This window comes from Numenius arquata, chromosome 18, assembly GCF_964106895.1.
Source record: "Numenius arquata chromosome 18, bNumArq3.hap1.1, whole genome shotgun sequence".
Lineage (NCBI taxonomy): Eukaryota > Metazoa > Chordata > Aves > Charadriiformes > Scolopacidae > Numenius > Numenius arquata.
The window spans coordinates 897092-916017 of NC_133593.1; the positions used below are offsets into that span (position 1 = coordinate 897092).

The window sequence follows — 18926 nt, forward strand, 5'->3', positions numbered from 1 at the left end:
CCCAGTTCAAGAGAGATAGGGAACTACTGGAGAGAGTCCAGTGTAGGGCAACAAAGATGATGGAGGGATTGGAGCATCTCCCTGCTGAGGAAAGGCTGAGAGAGCTGGGACTCTTTAGCCTGGAGAAGAGAAGGCTGAGGGGATACCTTATTAATGCTTCCAAATATCTAAAGGGTGGGTTGAAGGAGGATGGAGCCGGGCTCTTTTCAGTGGTTCCCAGTGACAGGACGAGGGGCAACGGGCACAAGCTGGAACATGGGAAGTTCCATTCAAATACGAGGAAAAACTTCTTTCCAGTGAGCGTGCCAGAGCCCTGGAACAGGCTGCCCAGGGAGGGTGTGGAGTCCCCTTCTCTGGAGATCTTCAAGCCCCGCCTGGATGCAGTCCTGAGTGATGTGCTCTGGGCAACCCTGCTTTAGCAGGGGAGTTGGACTAGATGATCTCTAGAGGTCCCTTCCAACTCTGACAATTCTGTGATTCCGTGAAATCGGTTGCCAAATTTCAAAGACTTTGAAGTCGCTGTGGAGCTCTCAAAAAGCCTCAGCTCCATGGTCAAGAGAAGCAAAAAGGTTAAGAATGTGCCAGCAGTTATTCAGAAAAGATGACAGGAAATATTATGGTATCACATCTTACGTATTGTTGAAATAACACAAATTTCTCACCAATCCATCTCAAAAAGGACAACGCGGTACTCGGACCTCCAGAGAAGGGTGACAAGGACAACCAGAGGTACAGAAGAGCTTTGCTATAGGGACAGCTTCAATAGGAAACAACTTCCCACCACAGCAGAATGGATGAGAGACATAAAGGTCATGAATGACATAAAAAAGCAAGTTTGCAAGATTAGTCTTATTTTTCCCCAAGACAAAGCCAAATGAGCATCGGAATGGTCCTGCCACAAGTTTAAGACAAGAAGTATTTTCTGGACAGCAAACGTAACAGACGGCGGACTCGCTGCCACAGGGCAATGGGGAGGTATAAATTGGTTCCGAAACACATGAAATTCACGGAAGAGAAGCCTAGCAAGTGACCGGGAAGCAAAACCACATATTCTCCTGCAGCTCTGTTGCAGAAAATCTAAGATACCAGCTGCTCCAAAGACGCACCAGGGCAGAACTCCTGCAGACCTGTCCCATTTCTTACACGTCCCCGAGACGCTGCTACCGGTGCCTGGCCCTTCTCGGAGCTGAGATGATAAACCGGACCTCGCTTCTTCACACCACCAGTGCCTGCCCCTCCCCACCCCCCCCCTCACGCAACACCTCCCTGAAGATGAACTGGGGTAAGGAGAAAGATGTAGCTAAAGCTCCTGACAAACCACATGAAAGTACTTTCTTTCTATTTGTAGGTCAGCACCTCTGAAAAGGCTGCACTGGTGGCGAGGCAGGGGACATACGCTGTAGATCCCGGAGCACACTGGCACAAGCCTCAGCCCACTACTCGGGGGCTGTTTGGCTGCCAGCAAGGGCTATTAGAAGTGCTCTTGAAGGTATCTCTTCCACCTGCTGCCACCCCAGAGGGGCTCAGAGGCCGATGGTGCCTGTTCACATTATTTGCTGTGAGCCAGCGCCCCAAGGCTTTGCTCCCCCCCAGCAGGGGGACACGGTATCTCACCAGCACCGACCGCGGTCTGTGGGAACGGTTTTGCTTCTCAGAGACAAGGTTCCCTTCTTCTCCTGAGGCAACTTACCAATAAACACAGTAAATGTATTATCATTAATGACATCTCATAGATAACAATGATGAAGACTCTAAACTGAAGACTTCCAAAGAAATAATATCCACGTACGGCTACATCAGAACACTGTGGGGCCCTTCTGTCGGTGCCCTCTGCTGCTGTTCTGTTTTGCGGGGTGACGTACCGAGCAGTCACTCCCGGGAGATCCATCCCCGTCTTCAGGATCACTCAAGGATGGTTAATGCCAAGAGCAGCAAAGGCTTTGTTTATACGAGTAAATGAAACGAATCCAAGGTGTGGACTCAAGCACCAGCCTGTGATCATCCCAGCGGGTTTCTCAGCACACCCACAGCCCTCGGCCCATGCCAGCCCGCTCCTTCCCAGGCAGCGCCTCAGCACATCCTGGGGAGATGCAGGAGCTGTGCCCGGGCTGCTCCCAACAGGCTGCTGGGATGCGATGGCAGAAAAAGAGTTTAGCTGTGTAGGCCACCTGAAGGCAGGGGGAGCCTGCTTAACACAAACCCACAAACATGGCCAAAGAGTCGCACGGAGCTCAGAAAACTTCTTGGGAGCACAAAACTCTCAGTAGCACAACAAGCGCTGGGCAGGGGATGGCCCTGAGGTAGCCAGTTGCAAGAGACAGAATGACGTGCCAATAAACACAAGGAAATCCGGCCACCACCGATGAGCGTGAAGCCATCGGCAAGCAGAAAGCATAGCAGGGGCCAACGCAGGGACCAACACCACAACTGAGCTGGCAACAAGCTCCCCAGGGCAGGGGAGCAGCCCCAGCTCAACTCTGCGTTCCCTTCCTCGTCTCCCTGCCACGAGCCTATGGAGCATTTCAGGTCTTTTCTTACTGTGGATTTTTGTGGAGGTTTGTCTCAAAGAAAAAAAGCTCCTTTCTTGAAACTGGAATGGCAGAAGGTGCCACTGTGTTGTAACTTTTGTGGACAAAACTATTCTTATCCTCAGTTTAGTTTTAATGACTCGAGACTCTTTCAGAATCCAAAGCTGGAGTATGAGGTGCCTTTGTAGCTCAGCAGTTGAGCTTTTACCCCCGGATTCATTCAGAGCAGGAGGCTAGAGCACTTCTGATACTGTTAGTGCAGGGTGGCCCAGAGAAGCTGTGGCTGCCCCATCCCTGGAGGGGTTCAAGGCCAGGCTGGATGGGGCTTTGAGCAACCTGGTCTGGTGGGAGGTGTCCCTGCCCAGGGCAGGGGGTGGGACTGGATGGTCTTTAAGGTCCCTTCCAACCCAAACCATTCTATGATTCTATGCCATTTAACAGATAACAACCATCCAGAAAGCATCAACTAACATTTCTCAAGTCCCCTGTTATTTGACTTTGCATATATCAATGCAAAGTCAAGCAGCTTTAGCTTAAAACACAAGAAAGAGGTGAGAGAGGGTTTACAGAGCTGTCGGCGAAAGGTTCCCAACTGTGCTGAACGTGTGTGAGTGCTTTCATTTCCCAGTCTCTGGGTTCAGCTCCTGGCTCGCCCTGGCATGATCTGAGAGCCTGAGACCGAGGGCTCAGGCACAGGGCAGGAGAAACATCCACCGTTTGCCCACTGCTTCCCTGGCAGCCACTGCAGCACCAACACGGGCAACGGTGGTGCGAGTGTCTGCGAGGAGCTCTCTCACTAATGTAGTCCCAAGGTCTTCTGAAGGTGGCTGTGCAGACAGAGAGTAATAAGGAGGAGCTGGCATCCAATGCCCGTCTGCCTCTGTAGTCAGCTAAATAATTAATTGCATCCTTTGCCTTGTTTTAAAAGTGAGTTGTGCCTGGAGGCTCCTGCATCTCTCCTGCACATCTCCACTGAGGACTCAGGGATGGAGACCTGAATTTCTGCTTTGCTTAACAGCTAAATTATATTTTTTTTTTAAAGAAAACTGATAATGTGGTACCTTTGGTGTCATGTTTTACAGATCTGACTATAACCCAATGAATCCAGCCTTGCTCTCCAAAAGCTCTGAAGTCTCCCTGACAGTGCTGTGGTTACAGAGTCCCTGGGATGCACACACTCGTCCATGCTCTCCTGAACTATGAGTGAGGAGCAGCTGAGAGTGAGGCTTTTCATTACTTCCCTTCCACATAGCACAAGGCACTCCCAAAGCAGCCATGGCCCTCACGGACCCTCCTGCCCAAAAGACTTCAATCTTGAGAGCAAAGGCTAAAGAGTGCGAGAAAATGAGATATACACAGGCAAACACTCGTCCCATCTTGTAACATCACTTGTCAGCATCTTCTAATCTGATCCCTGGCTGCACAGGGTGGCAGCTCAGCCAGTAAATTACTGGGTACCATTACAGCGATATTATAAAGAAGGAACAAAATAATTGTTAGAGTAGCAAAAAGAGAGGGCTTTGCCCTCGGGTGGGGAGTCACACTGGGACAGTCCCCAGTGCCAGGCCATTTTTAGCAAAAGTAATCACAAATACAATTAACTTCTTAGCTGACTTGGCTACCGAGAGGGAAGGGCTCCATACGATAAGCAGCGCTCGCTGTTACTCTGCTGTGGGATTTAGCGCCTCTAGAAGGAACACACTGTGCTTTGCCAGCATCTAACAGCAAACCATGTAACATGGAAACGGAGAATTAAGGTACCTGTAAACTCCCTGTGTTTGTTTCCTGGCTTTTGTACTTCCCAGGGCTGTCCTTCACCGTGACGCTCAGATATTTTCAAAGTTTTTTTATATTTGGATTTAGTAATTGCTACCACAGAGTTTAAGGCTAGAAACTTTAATGTACGTTTTACACCCACCCAACCAGCCTCCCGTGTGTTTCTAACGTGTCAGTCTCCCAGAAGATGCGTTAAATGAGAAAATACCTCCCTCCCCTGAAAGGCCCTGCTTTATTTGCTGCCTGGCCTCCTGCATCCCCCTCTATAGATTATTTTTGGAAGGCTGACCAGGGAACGGGTACTCCGTATATTTACCAGCTACTGAATCAACAAATTCAGCCAAACACAAAGGTTTCATTCCTTTACCTAAATGTTGTCAAACTCTCAGAACTCCATCAAAACAGAAGTGATTTGCACTTGGGTATTAAAAGGCAGGTCCAAGCCTGAAGACCTAGTTGAGAGCAGGGCCATAGAGCAGGCTCATTTTGCTGAGATTTTTTTGCGGAGCAGCAGCTAGGCAAGTACCAAACTGTGAAAAAGGTTTGAAACTCAAAGAGTGAACCTTAATTCGACAGTGTTCTTGCTGCATCTCCCATAGGAAGAAAGTCACCCCCATCTTCAGCTCTAACCGAAAGCAGAGAAGAAGCAACAGCTACTGGAACACTGTTTGTCCCTTCTGGAGAACACCCTGTGTTACCGCAGACTGTGCCTGGAGAGGCTGGTGTGTGTGTGCTGGGAGGAGGAGGAGTCCTGAGAGAGGCATATTTTCAGGTGGAAGGCAAAGGGAAGAGGCAGCGTGAGGACCAGGATCCTCGCTCCACAGCCCCACACACTCTGTAAACCCAGTTCCACAGCGCCCTGCGCAAGGGCAAGAGGACACGGGTGGCTGTGGTGGGCTCGGGGGAAGCACTGGTTGGGTTTGTGCTTACCTGTACACCACCACAGGGATCCTCTTCCACGACCTGAACGAAGCCACGTTCTCCAGCTCCTTATCGGTGATCCAGACAGGGACCAGCAGCTTCTGGGGATAACTGGAACAAAGCCTGGAGAGAAGAAAGCGGGAAGCAAGATGAGGAGTTGGCAATCAAAAATCTGCACCAGAGAAGCTGTGCAGAGAGAAGGTGGGAGCAGCTCACGTTTCCCCAAACTCAGCACGCAGGACTTTCGCTCTTCCTCTTCATATCTGTCTCAGCACAGTCTCAATGTGGGAAGAGTGACCCAAAAAGCACTGTCAGGAACGAGCTGAGAGAAGACAACCTCCTTCCTCCTCAGGCCTCACCTCTGGGCTCATGCCAAGTACCCCAGCACTCCCCAGGGTGCCTGTGGAACATCCTCTGGATTTTGGAATTCATAAGGGTTTAGGGGAACAGTCATTAACTTATTGGAGTTTTGGTTTTCTTGCAGCACTTGCAAACCCAGGAACACACACAGCTCCCGGTTAATGATAATTTGCCGCTTTCTCCCTTGCAGAAAACAGGTCACCACTGATAAACTTTACACACTTCTCTGCAAGGAAGCCATAACTCTGCCCAGAGAGACGGCGACACTGATTTGGTGTATGCTATAATAAAATGACATGAGGGGGATCTCAAAGACTACCTTGTTTGGCGGGGGGCCAAGAAATCAAATGCCTAACACACACATGGCAGCAGCGAGAGGGACGCGACGGTCAAGTCCCTGCTGATCCACTCCCCTGGGAACGAGCCTCCCGGCGAGCACAGCTAGTAGCGGGGCACCCCAGCTCCTCCATGGGCAAAGGAGACCCACAGCGGAACAAACCTGAAGCGTAAAGCAGTTTGGCCGAAATGGAAATTCAGTTGGTGGGGAGCGGGGGAGATGGGAAGAGGCAACAAAGCTGTCAATGCTTAAGTCCCAAGAAAAATGTTAAAAACCCAAGTGCAAACCCATGAGCAGCAGAGGAGAGCCAAGGGAAAGAGGGGGAGAGCCAAACAGTGTGCCAGGGAGATGGGGAGAGAGTGACACAAGTAAAATGAAGCACAGGTAAAAATCCAGGAGTGCTGGGGCTTCCCAGTTACTGCAGCGGAGACAAAGCCCTGCCTGGCCCCGCTGAGCTCCAGCAGCCGGGGCAGCCGGAGCCCCACAGGACAGGGAACATAAAAGGGCAGCTCCAGCTCCAGGCTACAGCCCACATCATTCTGAAGGAATGTTTCAGGGCAGATGGGAAGCGAACTGAGGGGGGTGAAACTACCCAGCTGGCAAGCTCCAGAGGGTGACCTGGTGTTCCCCTGAGCCCAGGCTGTCCCCGCTGATGGCAACGGGCACGACACAGCGCTTCATATTATTTAGTTTGTGATGCTAGTGAGAAGCTGCCTGCCAGGTTAGAAGATGGCACTTCACACAGCGTCTAGACAGCTTCTCAGAAAGCCCCAGGCAGAAGGCAAGGCTGGTCTCTGGGATAAAAACAACAGGGTGAGGAAGAGGAATCCAGGAAGCAAAATTAAAGCTTGTCAGGTAAGAAGCTGAAGCCCAGGATGTCTGTGGTAGGATGTCTAGGCCTGGACATCTCTGAAATGCCTCAGATTCCATGTGCAAAGTTGGTCAGGAAATCAGAGCACCATTGAAGTGTGACTGCGAATAAAGGTATGTGGAAGAGGCTTAGCACCTGCTAAAAGGTCTGGAGGAACTTTTGGAATACAGGAGTCTGTACAAGAAGAATGGGCTTCATCGAAATGAAAACAGAATCAGTTCTCTGGCACTTCAGATGAAACATTACAGGAGATGACTGGGACTAAAAACCGGGGAGAGTCAGTCCAGCAGATGTTCAGGAGCGTATCTTCTAAGAGTTAAGTCACTGAAATTCTGTAGCCATAGGAAAGCAATAAGACAGAATTCAATAATATTCAGGTAAGAAACAGGAGAGCCTCAAGAAGCTAAGCCAAATTTAAACAAGCTGCATAAAAACAGGCAACAAAGGCAAGACAGACCTGAGCTTCTAGGCTAGAATTCCAAAAAATAAAGTAGAGGAACTGAGAGACCAGGATAAATGAGTATGTTGATTTAACAGCATCTTATAAACTTGATACAAGGAAGATTATTAGTGGTACCCTAAATTTCAGAGCTTTGTAGGAAAGACCAGAGCTAGTGAACAAAGCGTGGTATGTTCCAGGAAAACATGAAGGTAGAAGCGTGAGGCCAAGAGTTCCCAGTACCCACAAGCAACACAGACCCTGCACGGACTCAAATCCCAAGCCTGAAGAAAAACAGGACATGGCTGAGGCCACGCTCCCAACCACTGGAGCGACAGTAATGACACCCACGAGAGGCTGGAAGAGATTCAGAAAGGCTGCGAGGGCAGAGATCACCATGGGAGACTCGTGCTGCTTCCGCATGAGACACAGAAGCGCCACAATAATGCACAAGACAAAGGCGACATTTTTAGACGCGATCAGCTGCTTTTTGGTGCCACCAGTCAAATAACGCAAGAGTACGTAACTCTGCCTTTGGGCCTAAGCTGCTCCTAAACAGAGAAACTGAAAAATCACTGCGTTACAGTATTCATCACACAGTAAAGTTCAAGAATATTTTTTGAGGGGACAAGTCTTCCCTGACAGTAATGATCAGCTTCAGAAAAGGGGAAGAAAAAAAGAAAAAGAAAAAAAGCTTACAGATAACGCGATGGTTACTTAAACACACTATTCAATGGTAGTATCAAACGCATCAAAAAGCTAGGGAGAGCTGGCAGAGTTAAACAGCGAACTAAAGAAGGATTTTAGAAATAAAAGGACATCCTTCAAAGAGGGAACATGTTTCCAAAGGACATGAGAGGAGCCAAACATGCACCTGAATTAAAAGAAAAAGCAGTAAAAAGGAGACACGTTTTTTTGAGGCAGTTTTTGAGAAATGACCTGTTAAGATTAAAACTCTGAAGACCTCTTCCAAACAGGTATCAGCCTGCCACCGAAGCTGAAGGTCTGATAGATCAGCAAGATCACAGCAGAAAATCAAAGCTATTTGCGTTGATGAACAGAAGAGCCCACAGAGAAGCTGCCAGACCTGACCCTGTTTTATCAGGAACAAGGCACAAGAATAGATTTCAAGTGGAAACTTCTGCAGGGGAAGTTTGAGAACCATCTGCCAGGAGCCAGGAGGAACTAATCACCAGGACTAGATAATGCTCAACATTTCTACAGCGCCCCAGATGGGCGCCGGGTGAATGATTAACTGGGATGTGTGAGGCATTGCTGACATTGGCCTGGGGCCGGGGAATTGGGGGTGGCAAACACGGGATCGGGTCTGTGAACTGCTCTCTGGGCCGAACGTGGGAAACAGCTGGAGTCCCACTCCTGTGCAAAGCCAGGGGCTGTCACAGAGGGTAGAGGGTAAATACAGCACACCTGGGAAGGGTCAACATGGCTTTTGTGGAGGGAGGTCACGCCGCACATACGGAGAGTTTGCTGGACACATCACGGAGCGAGGAGATACAGCTCCTGCGCCTGACACTCCACTGGGACTTTCAGAAGGGGTTTTATGAAGGGGTATTTGTGCGGCTCTGTGTGTGTGTAGGGGGTTTAACAGGTGGCTCACCAAGGACTTGATGGAGGCTCCCCTTCTGAAACAGTAAGTCTTGAAGAGATAAGACATAGTACAGAACTTCAACGAGTATTTTTCACAACACAGGGAGTCCTGAGGGGAACCACGCTTGTCCCTGCACTGTGCAATAAACTCACGTGCCACGGGGAAGAGACCAACAGCGAAGCATCGCAGGTCACGGAGGAGCGGCCTGAAACACTGCCGGGACTCAGGACAGAGAATGAGACATTTCTGAAACCGTGAGGTTTGGTCCCAGCAAAAGATTGCTGTAACCCCACAAATGTGTCCATCGGCACGAGCCATGGACAGGGACCTACCAAAGACCAGTGGGAAAGATCTTCCTCAGAACACAAAACCACCCGCTTTATCGCTAACAGTCCTTGCAGACTTGTTATCTACACATTCACATGGCAAAAACAAGCAAGAACACTAATTATCACTTTTCCAATAAAAGCAAAGGATAGCCTTAAAATTTGTAGAGAATTGGAACAAAATAAGACAAAATATGAATTAAGAGCAGCCACAGAAACAAGTAGGAAACATCAGCTGTCTAAACCAGTGACACAGAACTCCAGACAGCTTTTTCCTCAAAAAGTCAAAAATAAATAAAACCACAGTTGTTAAAACATGAAAGTTGAAAATGAGCATCAAGACTGAAGGAAAGGCAAAAGGTTTTTCCTTTTTGAAGGAACCAGGCGTGCACCGAACCCAGCAGCATTAATGCCGACAGGAAACAACTCTCATCTCAGACATGGGTGCACCGTGGGGAATGCCAGAATGTACCCCCTCCCCTGGGCACAGCGAGGATGGGAGAGCCACGGAGAGATCATGGCATAATTTTATTATCATTGTACGCTGAAACAGTAGACTTTTATCAAGACCGAAGGAGTGGTTGTTATATGCTTGTATTGCTCTAACTTTATGATGGCTGTCGCCAGGAAGAAGATAATAATTTCCAGATAAGGACATCTCGGAACAGACTTGAAAGACAATGAACAAAGCCATTACCTTGGAGTATCCTGTCTCTAACAACACTGTTTTGCCAATGCTGGGAAATAAAAGATAAAAGGACTATAAACAGTTAAAAAGTAACCCGATTCCTGTGAATAGAGGCAGGTGGCAATGATCAAAAGCCAAGGCAGGATTTAAAGACACACTCCCCGAAGCAGCGAGAGAGAGAACTGGTTTCTGAGTTGCACAAGCAAATTACACCACCTAAGATCTTGGGATGTCTGCAGGAAGCCCAGACCTGCCAAGATCCCCAGGTAGGAGCTCAGCAGATAGAAGGAAGCAAAGCCAGGCCTGCATCCAGCCTGCTGAGGTTTGTTTCAAGTTCTTCCTTCCCTGGTTTGTTTGGAAATAAAACATCTGTCTTTAGAGAAGTCGGCCAATGGCTATGTATTACTGGCCAGGAAGTGAACCGCAGATGGTCAATCCAAGTTGAACTTTCTGAAATAGTCAGAGGGAACCACATCCCAAAATCCAGCAGCAGGAGAAAGCCTGACCATCTCAAAGACATGCAGAAACTCTACCCAGGACAGGGACCTGCAGGCTGTACACTCAGGGCATCCTTGGAGAAAGTGCGTAAATGCCATCAAAGTCACGTTAAATGTCCAAAAGCAACAACGCGGTTCCAACAGCAATGATGTGGTCAGTATGGCCACGTAAAAACTAAAAATGAACACGCAAATCTAGTGCTTGCTGCCTGGATTCCGGAGGAAGAGAGCAGAGAAGAGGCAGCACACTGCAGAACTCCACGGGGATTTCCCCAGACTCGTGCCCAAGGCTTCCCATGGTCTCCAAAAGGAAGTGGTGACCTGAAACTGTTCGATGTCCAGGCGATGGGGATGCCTCTACTGGCCGAGACACAGAAAAAAGACTGAGGGATACCAGTCATTTCAAGGAAAGGATTATAGGGAATGCAGACATGAATACATCTGTCAAAGCTTAATAAAATCCTGTTGGCTTAATGCCACCTGCTGCAAAGAATGCAGCAGCGCTTCTCCAAGAGCTCCCATGCTCTTCTCCAGGAGCAGAAGATAGGCTGGAATCACTGACGTGCTGGTGGGAAAGACCTTCTAGAGATCTCTAGACACCCACCCACAGGGGCCACCTCCAGCACTAGATCATCCCAGACCTGAAATGCTGCGATTACAGAGAACGCCCACCTCTCTGGGGATCTCTCCCAGCATGGCACCGCTCTCCTGGGGAATGTTTTTTTCCCCTCCCACGTCTAGTCTGAACCTCCCAAACTGCAACTTGTGGCCATTGCCTCTGTTCAGTCACCGGACACAGTCAGAAGATGGGTTTCACTCTATCAGCTTTGTAACTGCCCTTCCAGCAGCTGTAGCCTGCAAGTAGATCACCCCTTGGACTCTTCTGCACCAGACTGAATGAGTCTTGCTCATTCACAGCACAGGAGGACATGGACCTGCTGGAGCGGGGCCAGAGGAGGCCATGGAGATGCTGCAAGAGCTGGAGCCCCTCTGTTGTGAGGACAGGCTGAGAGAGTTGGTGGGGTTCAGCCTGGAGAAGAGAAGGCTCCGGGGAGACTTTCGAGCCCCTTCCAGTCCCTCAAGGGGCTCCAGGAAAGCTGGGGAGGGACTCTGGATCAGGGAAGGGAGCCATAGGATGAGGGGGAACGGTTTGACACTGAAAGAGGGGAGATCGAGACAAGATGTGGGGAAGAAATTCTTTGCTGTGAGGGTGGTGAGAGCCTGGCCCAGGCTGCCCAGAGAAGCTGTGGCTGCCCCATCCCTGGAGGGGTTCAAGGCCAGGTTGGAGGGGGCTTTGAGCAACCTGGTGTGGTGGGAGGTGTCCCTGCCCAGGGCAGGGGGTGGCACTGGATGGTCTTTAAGGTCCCTTCCAATCCAAACCATTCTGTGATTCTATGACTCCCCAGACTTCCGAGCATCCTGACAGCCCTCCCCTGGCTCATCCTGTTTCTCAACTAAGCTGAAAAGCTGCCTGACTTTATAAAAACTTGGTATTTCTAATTTCAAACAGCGTGAGCATTTTAGAGAGAATGACTGACCAGAAAAGCAGCCCTATGAGGGACAGTTCCTCCAAGACTCCAGAACATCTTCATGGATGAATTATGGCCGCCACATTATAAACTACATGAGGCAGCATTTAGAGGTGCTGCTAGCTCTGGTGTTTGGGCTGCATTCCTTCCTCAGTTCCATCATGTGAAGGGCAGAACGAAAGGGGATCTGGCTCATATGCTGATCTGCCTGAGGGCTATCAAGGCAGGAAGGAGGATTAGCTGGGGTCTGACTCATCCACTGCTCCACAAGGGGATTGCAAATGGAAGAAGGTGAGGAAAGAGGAGAGAGGGGAGAACCTGGTGGTGAAACACTCACTTGTAATTGTTGTTGATGTCAGAGACGCGCCAGACGTTCTGCAAGTCGAAGCCCATCCTCACCAGCTCCATTTCAAAGCGGTATCTCACATGGTCTCCTGGAAGAGCAGAGCACAGGGCACTGACTGACAGCTGAGCAGAACTGATGAAATCTAACCCTGTTGGCGGTGGCTCCACAGCAACTGTCACAGGCTGGGGAGACACTCCCACACAGCTGGATGGCAGGGATCCTGCTTCAGAAGCCAAAAAGACTCGCCCCGCGTGTGGGTTCCTCTGCTTCTTTTGTCAAGTCGGATGACCTCCCAGTCTCAGAGCACACAGCAGCATGGAAACAGCCTTCTCACGTCAGTGTGGGAGTGAAGGGGGTTAATTTAACCCACTTTTGCCCTTCTGACAGAGATGGCTTCCAAAGGAGATGTCAGGAACCCCCGGGCAGAGGACTACTGAGCACCTCCCCCCCGCAGTTCCTTCTCCCAGACTGCGCTCTCAGCCTGACTCAGGGTTTGCTCTCCTATGTTTTGGCCTCGCCGTACAAACTCTGGATGTCTTTGTTGCTCGAGTATCAAAAGTTGTTACTAAATAAATACTACAAAGCTCTTTGCCTCATTCATATCCTGCAGCAACAATTTTCACAGATAAGTTTGTTTATACTCCAGAATAATACTTCCTCTGAAGGAGGCGGCAGCAAATATCTCCCAACTGTTGGTGTTTGGGACAGGGTAAGAACAGGCAGTTTGCCTTTCCTCTCTCCGTTTCTGTTTGGTATCCCTTTCAGCAACAATCCTCAACCCCAACCCTCCAGCCCAGCCTGTGTACGGACATTTAATCCAGGCCACTGCTTCTCTCCTCTAACACCAGCACATTCTCAAGTCTAAAGACAGGCTTGTCGCTCATTTTAATCCCCTTTTATTCATGCTGAAGCTGTTTAAAGACAAAGCAACTGTCAGTGAACTTTGTGTTCCCAGAGAAAGGAAACTCCCGATCCACACGAGGGCACCATCACAGCTCTGTTTTTTTTTCCTTATGGATTCAAAGATTTCACTTCTGCCTGTGTAAGCAGGAGCCAGACATCTCCACGGAGCTGCTCATTGAATGTCATGGCATTTCGAGGTGTTGGAGAAGAGATGCAGATGGACTCGTATTAATTATGTTGCCTCAAAGCTGCTGATGTTTCCCAGCCAGGGACAAGACTGCTTGAGCTCTCTGTCATCATGCTGAGAATACTAAAGTTTGTTTTCTACATTCACAAGGAGAAAGGGAAAAGCTGCTTATGTGTTGCTGGCTCAGAATGCTCTTTATTGTGCTTATTACTATTATTCCTTTTACTGTGCTTGTTATCCAGCTGCATTTGGCCATCAGCTGGATCTCCAAGCCAGGTACAGGATGTCCCTCAGCAAGATGAACTTAGGCTATGGCCACAGCAGAGCTTAAGACCTCGCCAGACATCAGGTTATGAACAAGAGTTCAAATTGCATTGCAAATTCTGGCCAAAAGAGCAGGAAGGGGACTGTGGGGCCAGGACCTTACCTGGACGGCAGAGGTGTGCATGTTGATCCTCCTCATCAACACAGACTCCTAAGCACCATGCATGGTAGGCGAACGCAAAGAGGTCCTCAGGCTTAGCAGGGCGGGCAATGGCTCGAGTCAGCCTCTTCAGCCACTCCTGGCACTGCTTAAAGGTGGAAAAATGGCACCTGCAAATCCAAACACAAATCATCCTTGGTGGGTACGTTCACACAGACAAGGAACTCTGCTCCACTTAACCAGGCTTAATCAGGAGCAAAGCACCGAGTCTTAGTAACCTCAGCCATGAACAGCTCGATTCCAAGGGCAGCACAGGGGCAGACAGCAGAGCTGATGGTGGCAACTGGCCTGCAGCGGCACCTACGGCAGAGCAGTAAAAGGGATACCTGATCACTTTGGAGTCCTTGCAGACGATGTGAAGCTGGAACATATCCCGACACTCCACGCTTTCCATCATCCTCAAAGGCACCTGCGAGGGACAGATGTAGGGCATGACAAGACATCCCACATCCCACGGCAGCCTTGCCCGCGGGCCCATCACGAACAGTCACGGCTCCATCAACAATCGTGAGCTTCTAGTTCCAGCTACAAACCCACTCCGAGGTTTATGCAGCTTCATGACTCAGCGCAGAGCCTCCTTCGACAATTACTATTCCAATTTCTATTCTGTCCCTGGGTAGTTTCCCACCTGGGGCCAGTTATTGAGTAAATGGCATCCAGACAAGCAGAGGTAACGGAGCCAAACAAAAGCTGCAATAAAAGATAGCAAGTGAAGACAGTGAAGAAATGCCTCAGGCTCTCACTGTCTGACTCTCAGTTACTGGTCTCCAGGTAGGAGAAGTCTCATTAAAACTGGCCTGCGAGTCTTAAAAATGCCAAATTTAATGCTTGAATTTTAAGAGAACAGCAAAGGAAAGATCTAATTATTACCCAAAAGAAAGGCCCATCCACACCCCCAAATGCAGCAGCAAAACAGCAACAGCATGAGCAGCAGTAACGAGAGGCAGCATCAGGCTTGGCATCCTTCAAGAGGCCCAGTTCCCGCACCACAGACCACAGAAATGGCTTATCTCACCCCTGCCCACCCTCCCCTACCCCCCAAACACTGCAAGAGGCTTGGTCCAGGCAGCAGGAACAGGCAGATCCAGACTTACATTGATCACAGAATCCTTGAATTTGATATGAAGCCGGTAGTTGGAGATGGCGATCACAGCATCGTTTGCATGGCCAAGATACTCCACTCCCTCGCCCTGCAACACGGTGAACGGGACCTGGAAGGGAGACAGCACCGGTTCAGGACACACTTTGTGTACCATAAATACCATGAACCGCTCTTCCAACTGCCCCTGGGGGACATCTCCTGCGGGAAATCAAGCACAGCAATGTGCTCGTTGTGCACTGAGAGCAGGGACCACCAACAGCACCGGTACCCACTGCCCAGCCCCACGTGGTGGATCTTCTTTCAAGAATGCCTTGGGAACCACCGGACACCTCCTGATGGACAACTGCTTGTCGAGGAGAGATGTGACCTCAAACACCATCTGGCCACGAGGGTGCTGCACGGGGGCAGAGGGCTTTATGGTCCCTGCTTTTTAGAGAGGGTGAACACAGCCCTGGCACGAGTGGGGTGACGAAGGACACAACGTCCGGCACCACTCAGACCCGAGCTGGGGAGAGCTCTGCACAGCTCCAGGCAGAGCCGACAGGATCGGAGCCCTCTGCCCCAAGAGATAGGTCCCACATGGGGTCCTGCTGCGGCATTTAAACAAAGGGGGCTCCTAGCAGCATTACAAGACCCACTGATACCAATCCAGGTAAGGAAATGAATCAAAGTTTTGCCCAGTATCTGCTAACAAGGCTCAGAGGTAATCTCTATCTATAGAGATATATCCTGACTGTGGAAACTTCATTAAAGTTACCTGTATTAGATTTAAAAAAAAAAATAAAATAATCCAGATAATCAAGTGTCTGTCTAGTTTTCCCTATCAGCCCAGACACACCGTAGCTATTTTTAAAACAGGGGCTCCTGGGAGGTGGCCAAGAGTGACCTTTCTTTTCTTGTATTAAAAGACAAAAAGAAAAAAAGAAGGCAGAACAGCCTAAAATTCACCAGCCCCCTTTTTCCTTAGCCAAGTAAACTCCTCACTCTTCCCTAAAGGCCACCTACACCAGGTGATGTTGGTAATCATTTATGCAAAAAATGTCACGAAGAATTATTATTTCAGCCAGAGCCTTTCACTTGCCAGACAGGGCATCTGATGGAACCAATTCATTACACTGTAATTAGTACAAGTCAGACGGCCTTGTCTTTATCACTGAGTTGTTTCTACGCCTTGGGTATATGCTGCCTAAACATTGAGTTTCCTGAATTTCAGACTTCATGTGCAAGTGACAGTTGTATGAACAACCTCTCCCTTATTTGTACAAAAATAACAACCTTAGACTGGCACCTGTCTGAAAACCCTTTAAAAATGTTAATTATTTGACATTAAGAGAATATACTCTCTTGATTTCTGCAGTTTATTTATGCATGAGAGCCAGAGCTGTTTTTAGTTGGCACATGTTTCTCCTGCTTACGTGGCTCTCTCACACAGCAACAGAAGGGAGACAGATTAGAAACGGGATGGTAAAACCGCAAGAACTGACAGAGGGAAATCCTGGAATAACCTGACAGGTGCCTGAATGCAGCCTGTTATCGAGCCAATGGCATCCTTTTAGACTTTGCTTTGCATTAAGAGAATAACAATTTACTGAAGGCAAATTACCCTTTGGGAGGGGTGAACGTAACGGTCCTCCACACAGAAGACTAAAGCAGATTCTCTTCTGGTGGTCCCAGCTCAGAAAGGGCTCAGCAGCTTCACCTCCTGCTGCCCACAGATCCGAGCCATGGCCCCTGCCCCTGCCTGGCTGCCTTAGCTCCTCCATGTTTCACTCCTTGCTTTTATCAGCACCGTTTACAGACACGATACCACTCAGAGCAAACCCAAACACTGCAACAGCAGCAAGAACATACAACGGGAGCGTGGCTCCAGCCACAGGAGGAGGATGACAAGCACTGGGACAAGGTGGCAGTGGGCTACATTAAAGGAGGTGACAAGGCTGAGAGAATTGGGGGGGTTCAGCCTGGAGAAGAGAAGGCTCCGGGGAGACCTTGGAGCCCCTTCCAGTCCCTAAAGGGGCTCCAGGAAAGCTGGGGAGGGACTCTTGATCAGGGAGGGGAGCCATAGGACGAGGGGGAAGGGTTTTAAACTGAAAGAGGGGAGATTGAGATGAAATCTGGGGAAGAAAGTCTTTGCTGTGAGGGTGGTGAGAGCCTGGCCCAGGCTGCCCAGAGAAGCTGTGGCTGCCCCATCCCTGGAGGGGTTCAAGGCCAGGCTGGATGGGGCTTTGAGCAACCTGGTCTGGTGGGAGGTGTCCCTGCCCAGGGCAGGGGGTGGCACTGGATGGTCTTTAAGGTCCCTTCCAACTCAAACCATTCTATGAAACAGCAGGAGGCTTTGGCTCCTGCCGCTCAGAATATCGCCCTTGCTGCACAGGGGGCTCTTTCAAGGGCCTTTTTCAGCAGGAGGCTGGCACCACACAGAGGTTTCTCTTTCCAACAGCTCTGCAGCAGGAAAATGCCAGGAGCAACGTATATCAGGGCCAGATCATCCATCGCAATTAACGCCATGACTACGCAGAGCACAGCCTGGCCCTGATGTTCGACCTGTCCCAGCCAGCGTCTACCTGCTGCAGAGCTCCGCAGGCAGCGTCATGATTTCTCACTGTCAGCACAGGCAGGGAATGCCCAGGACAGCTCTATCGCATCACGCTCCAGCCGTCATTTCCAAGCGGCAGAGGCGATGCTGTAGGAATCGCAGTGTCCTGGCAGGGCTGCGGAGGCAGGGCCAGGGTCAACAGAGTCGCCGTCAGCTGCCTCCAAGCACACGGAAGGACTCACTGGTCCGAGTGTGACCTACAGCACCTGCTGCCGCCAGAACCTGTCCTGGACTGGAGAACTGCCCTCAGGTTTCCCACTGCCCCAGTCCAGCCTGCCGCAGCCCAGAGCGGATGGATTCGGTTCTCTTACTTCCTTACCTGCAATGACTCTTCCTCCTTTACAAGCTCTTTCGGGGGGAACAAATCCTTGGCCTGGATGTACTCCAAACTGGGAGGGCCCTCCTCACCCTGCATTGCAAACAAAACACATCGTCAGACAGCATTTTTTATGAGAAGACAAAAATCAAGGCTGCTGGATACTCTTGGCACCCCAATACCATGGGGATCCCCTGGACCTGTGCATGGAAACACCTCCGGACCGAGCTCTCTGCGTTGCAGGAGCCCGGCAGCTCCTCCTGCTGTTGCAGAATTACCCACCGCACAGTGACAGACTGAAACAGGTCTCCAAGTCCCTTCCAGCTGTGTGGTATTTGGAAAGCCAAGAAGATACAGCTTGACAACGCATAGGATCTCAGACCGATGGGACAGCAGTTTGTCACATCAAATGACAAATTTACCCTGCCACCTTCACTACGGCATCGCAGCAGAAACTCCGTAACACAAAGGGTTTCCATCTACAGCCCAGCTTTGACCTACTCTTCCTCCTCTTACTCTCACAAGGACTGTGTTCTTTGGGGAGTCTTCATTTTGGTGATGGTTGGACTCAATGATTTTAAATGTCCCCTCCAACCAAGATGATTCTATGATTTTCACTCTTGGCCCCAAGAAACCTGGGAAGAGCCCGAAGCTTTTCCAGGAGAATACGCAAGTGTGAAATGTAACCCTTAAACAAGAGCATCTAGTGCACCCAACGTGCACTGCTGACTGGTTACAGCACCCAAGCAGGGCATTTGTCCTCAGAGCAGCTGAAGGTGTCCAACCTGCTCAGACGGACACCCTGGAAAGCCCATGGAGGCCTCAGAGAAGTGGTCTGAGAGGAGACATGGAGCCCAGACATGCCATCTTTGGAAAAGTGGAAAGGGTGTCTCAGTTTGGGACCCGTGAATCTTCAGTCACTCATGAAAACATGGGTCCTTCTTTTGTCCAGCCCTCACCCCACGCTCTGCCACACCACCATCTCCCTGCACGGGTGAGCAGCACCCAGACCCTCAGCTGAGGACAATCGCCTGCTGCAAGACCAGGACAGTGCTACTTCCCTGGGTATTTGGCGTGGGAATGCACTCTTTGGAGTGCCTCTTGCTCTCTA

The 18926-nt window shown here is 49.9% G+C and overlaps 1 protein-coding gene across 1 annotated transcript in view; it reads right to left on the reverse strand.

Moving 5' to 3' along the window:
* The window catches only part of MTMR4 (myotubularin related protein 4), a 31032-nt gene that overhangs the window by 10369 nt on the left and 1737 nt on the right, over positions 1 to 18926 (reverse strand). Inside the window, exons 2-7 of the mRNA XM_074160534.1 lie at positions 17819 to 17908; positions 14896 to 15012; positions 14128 to 14210; positions 13745 to 13911; positions 12219 to 12315; positions 5235 to 5348 (exon numbers count right to left, since the gene is read on the reverse strand). Coding sequence (XP_074016635.1) covers positions 5235 to 5348; positions 12219 to 12315; positions 13745 to 13911; positions 14128 to 14210; positions 14896 to 15012; positions 17819 to 17908 — 668 coding nt within the window. The remainder of the gene's footprint in view (positions 1 to 5234; positions 5349 to 12218; positions 12316 to 13744; positions 13912 to 14127; positions 14211 to 14895; positions 15013 to 17818; positions 17909 to 18926) is intronic.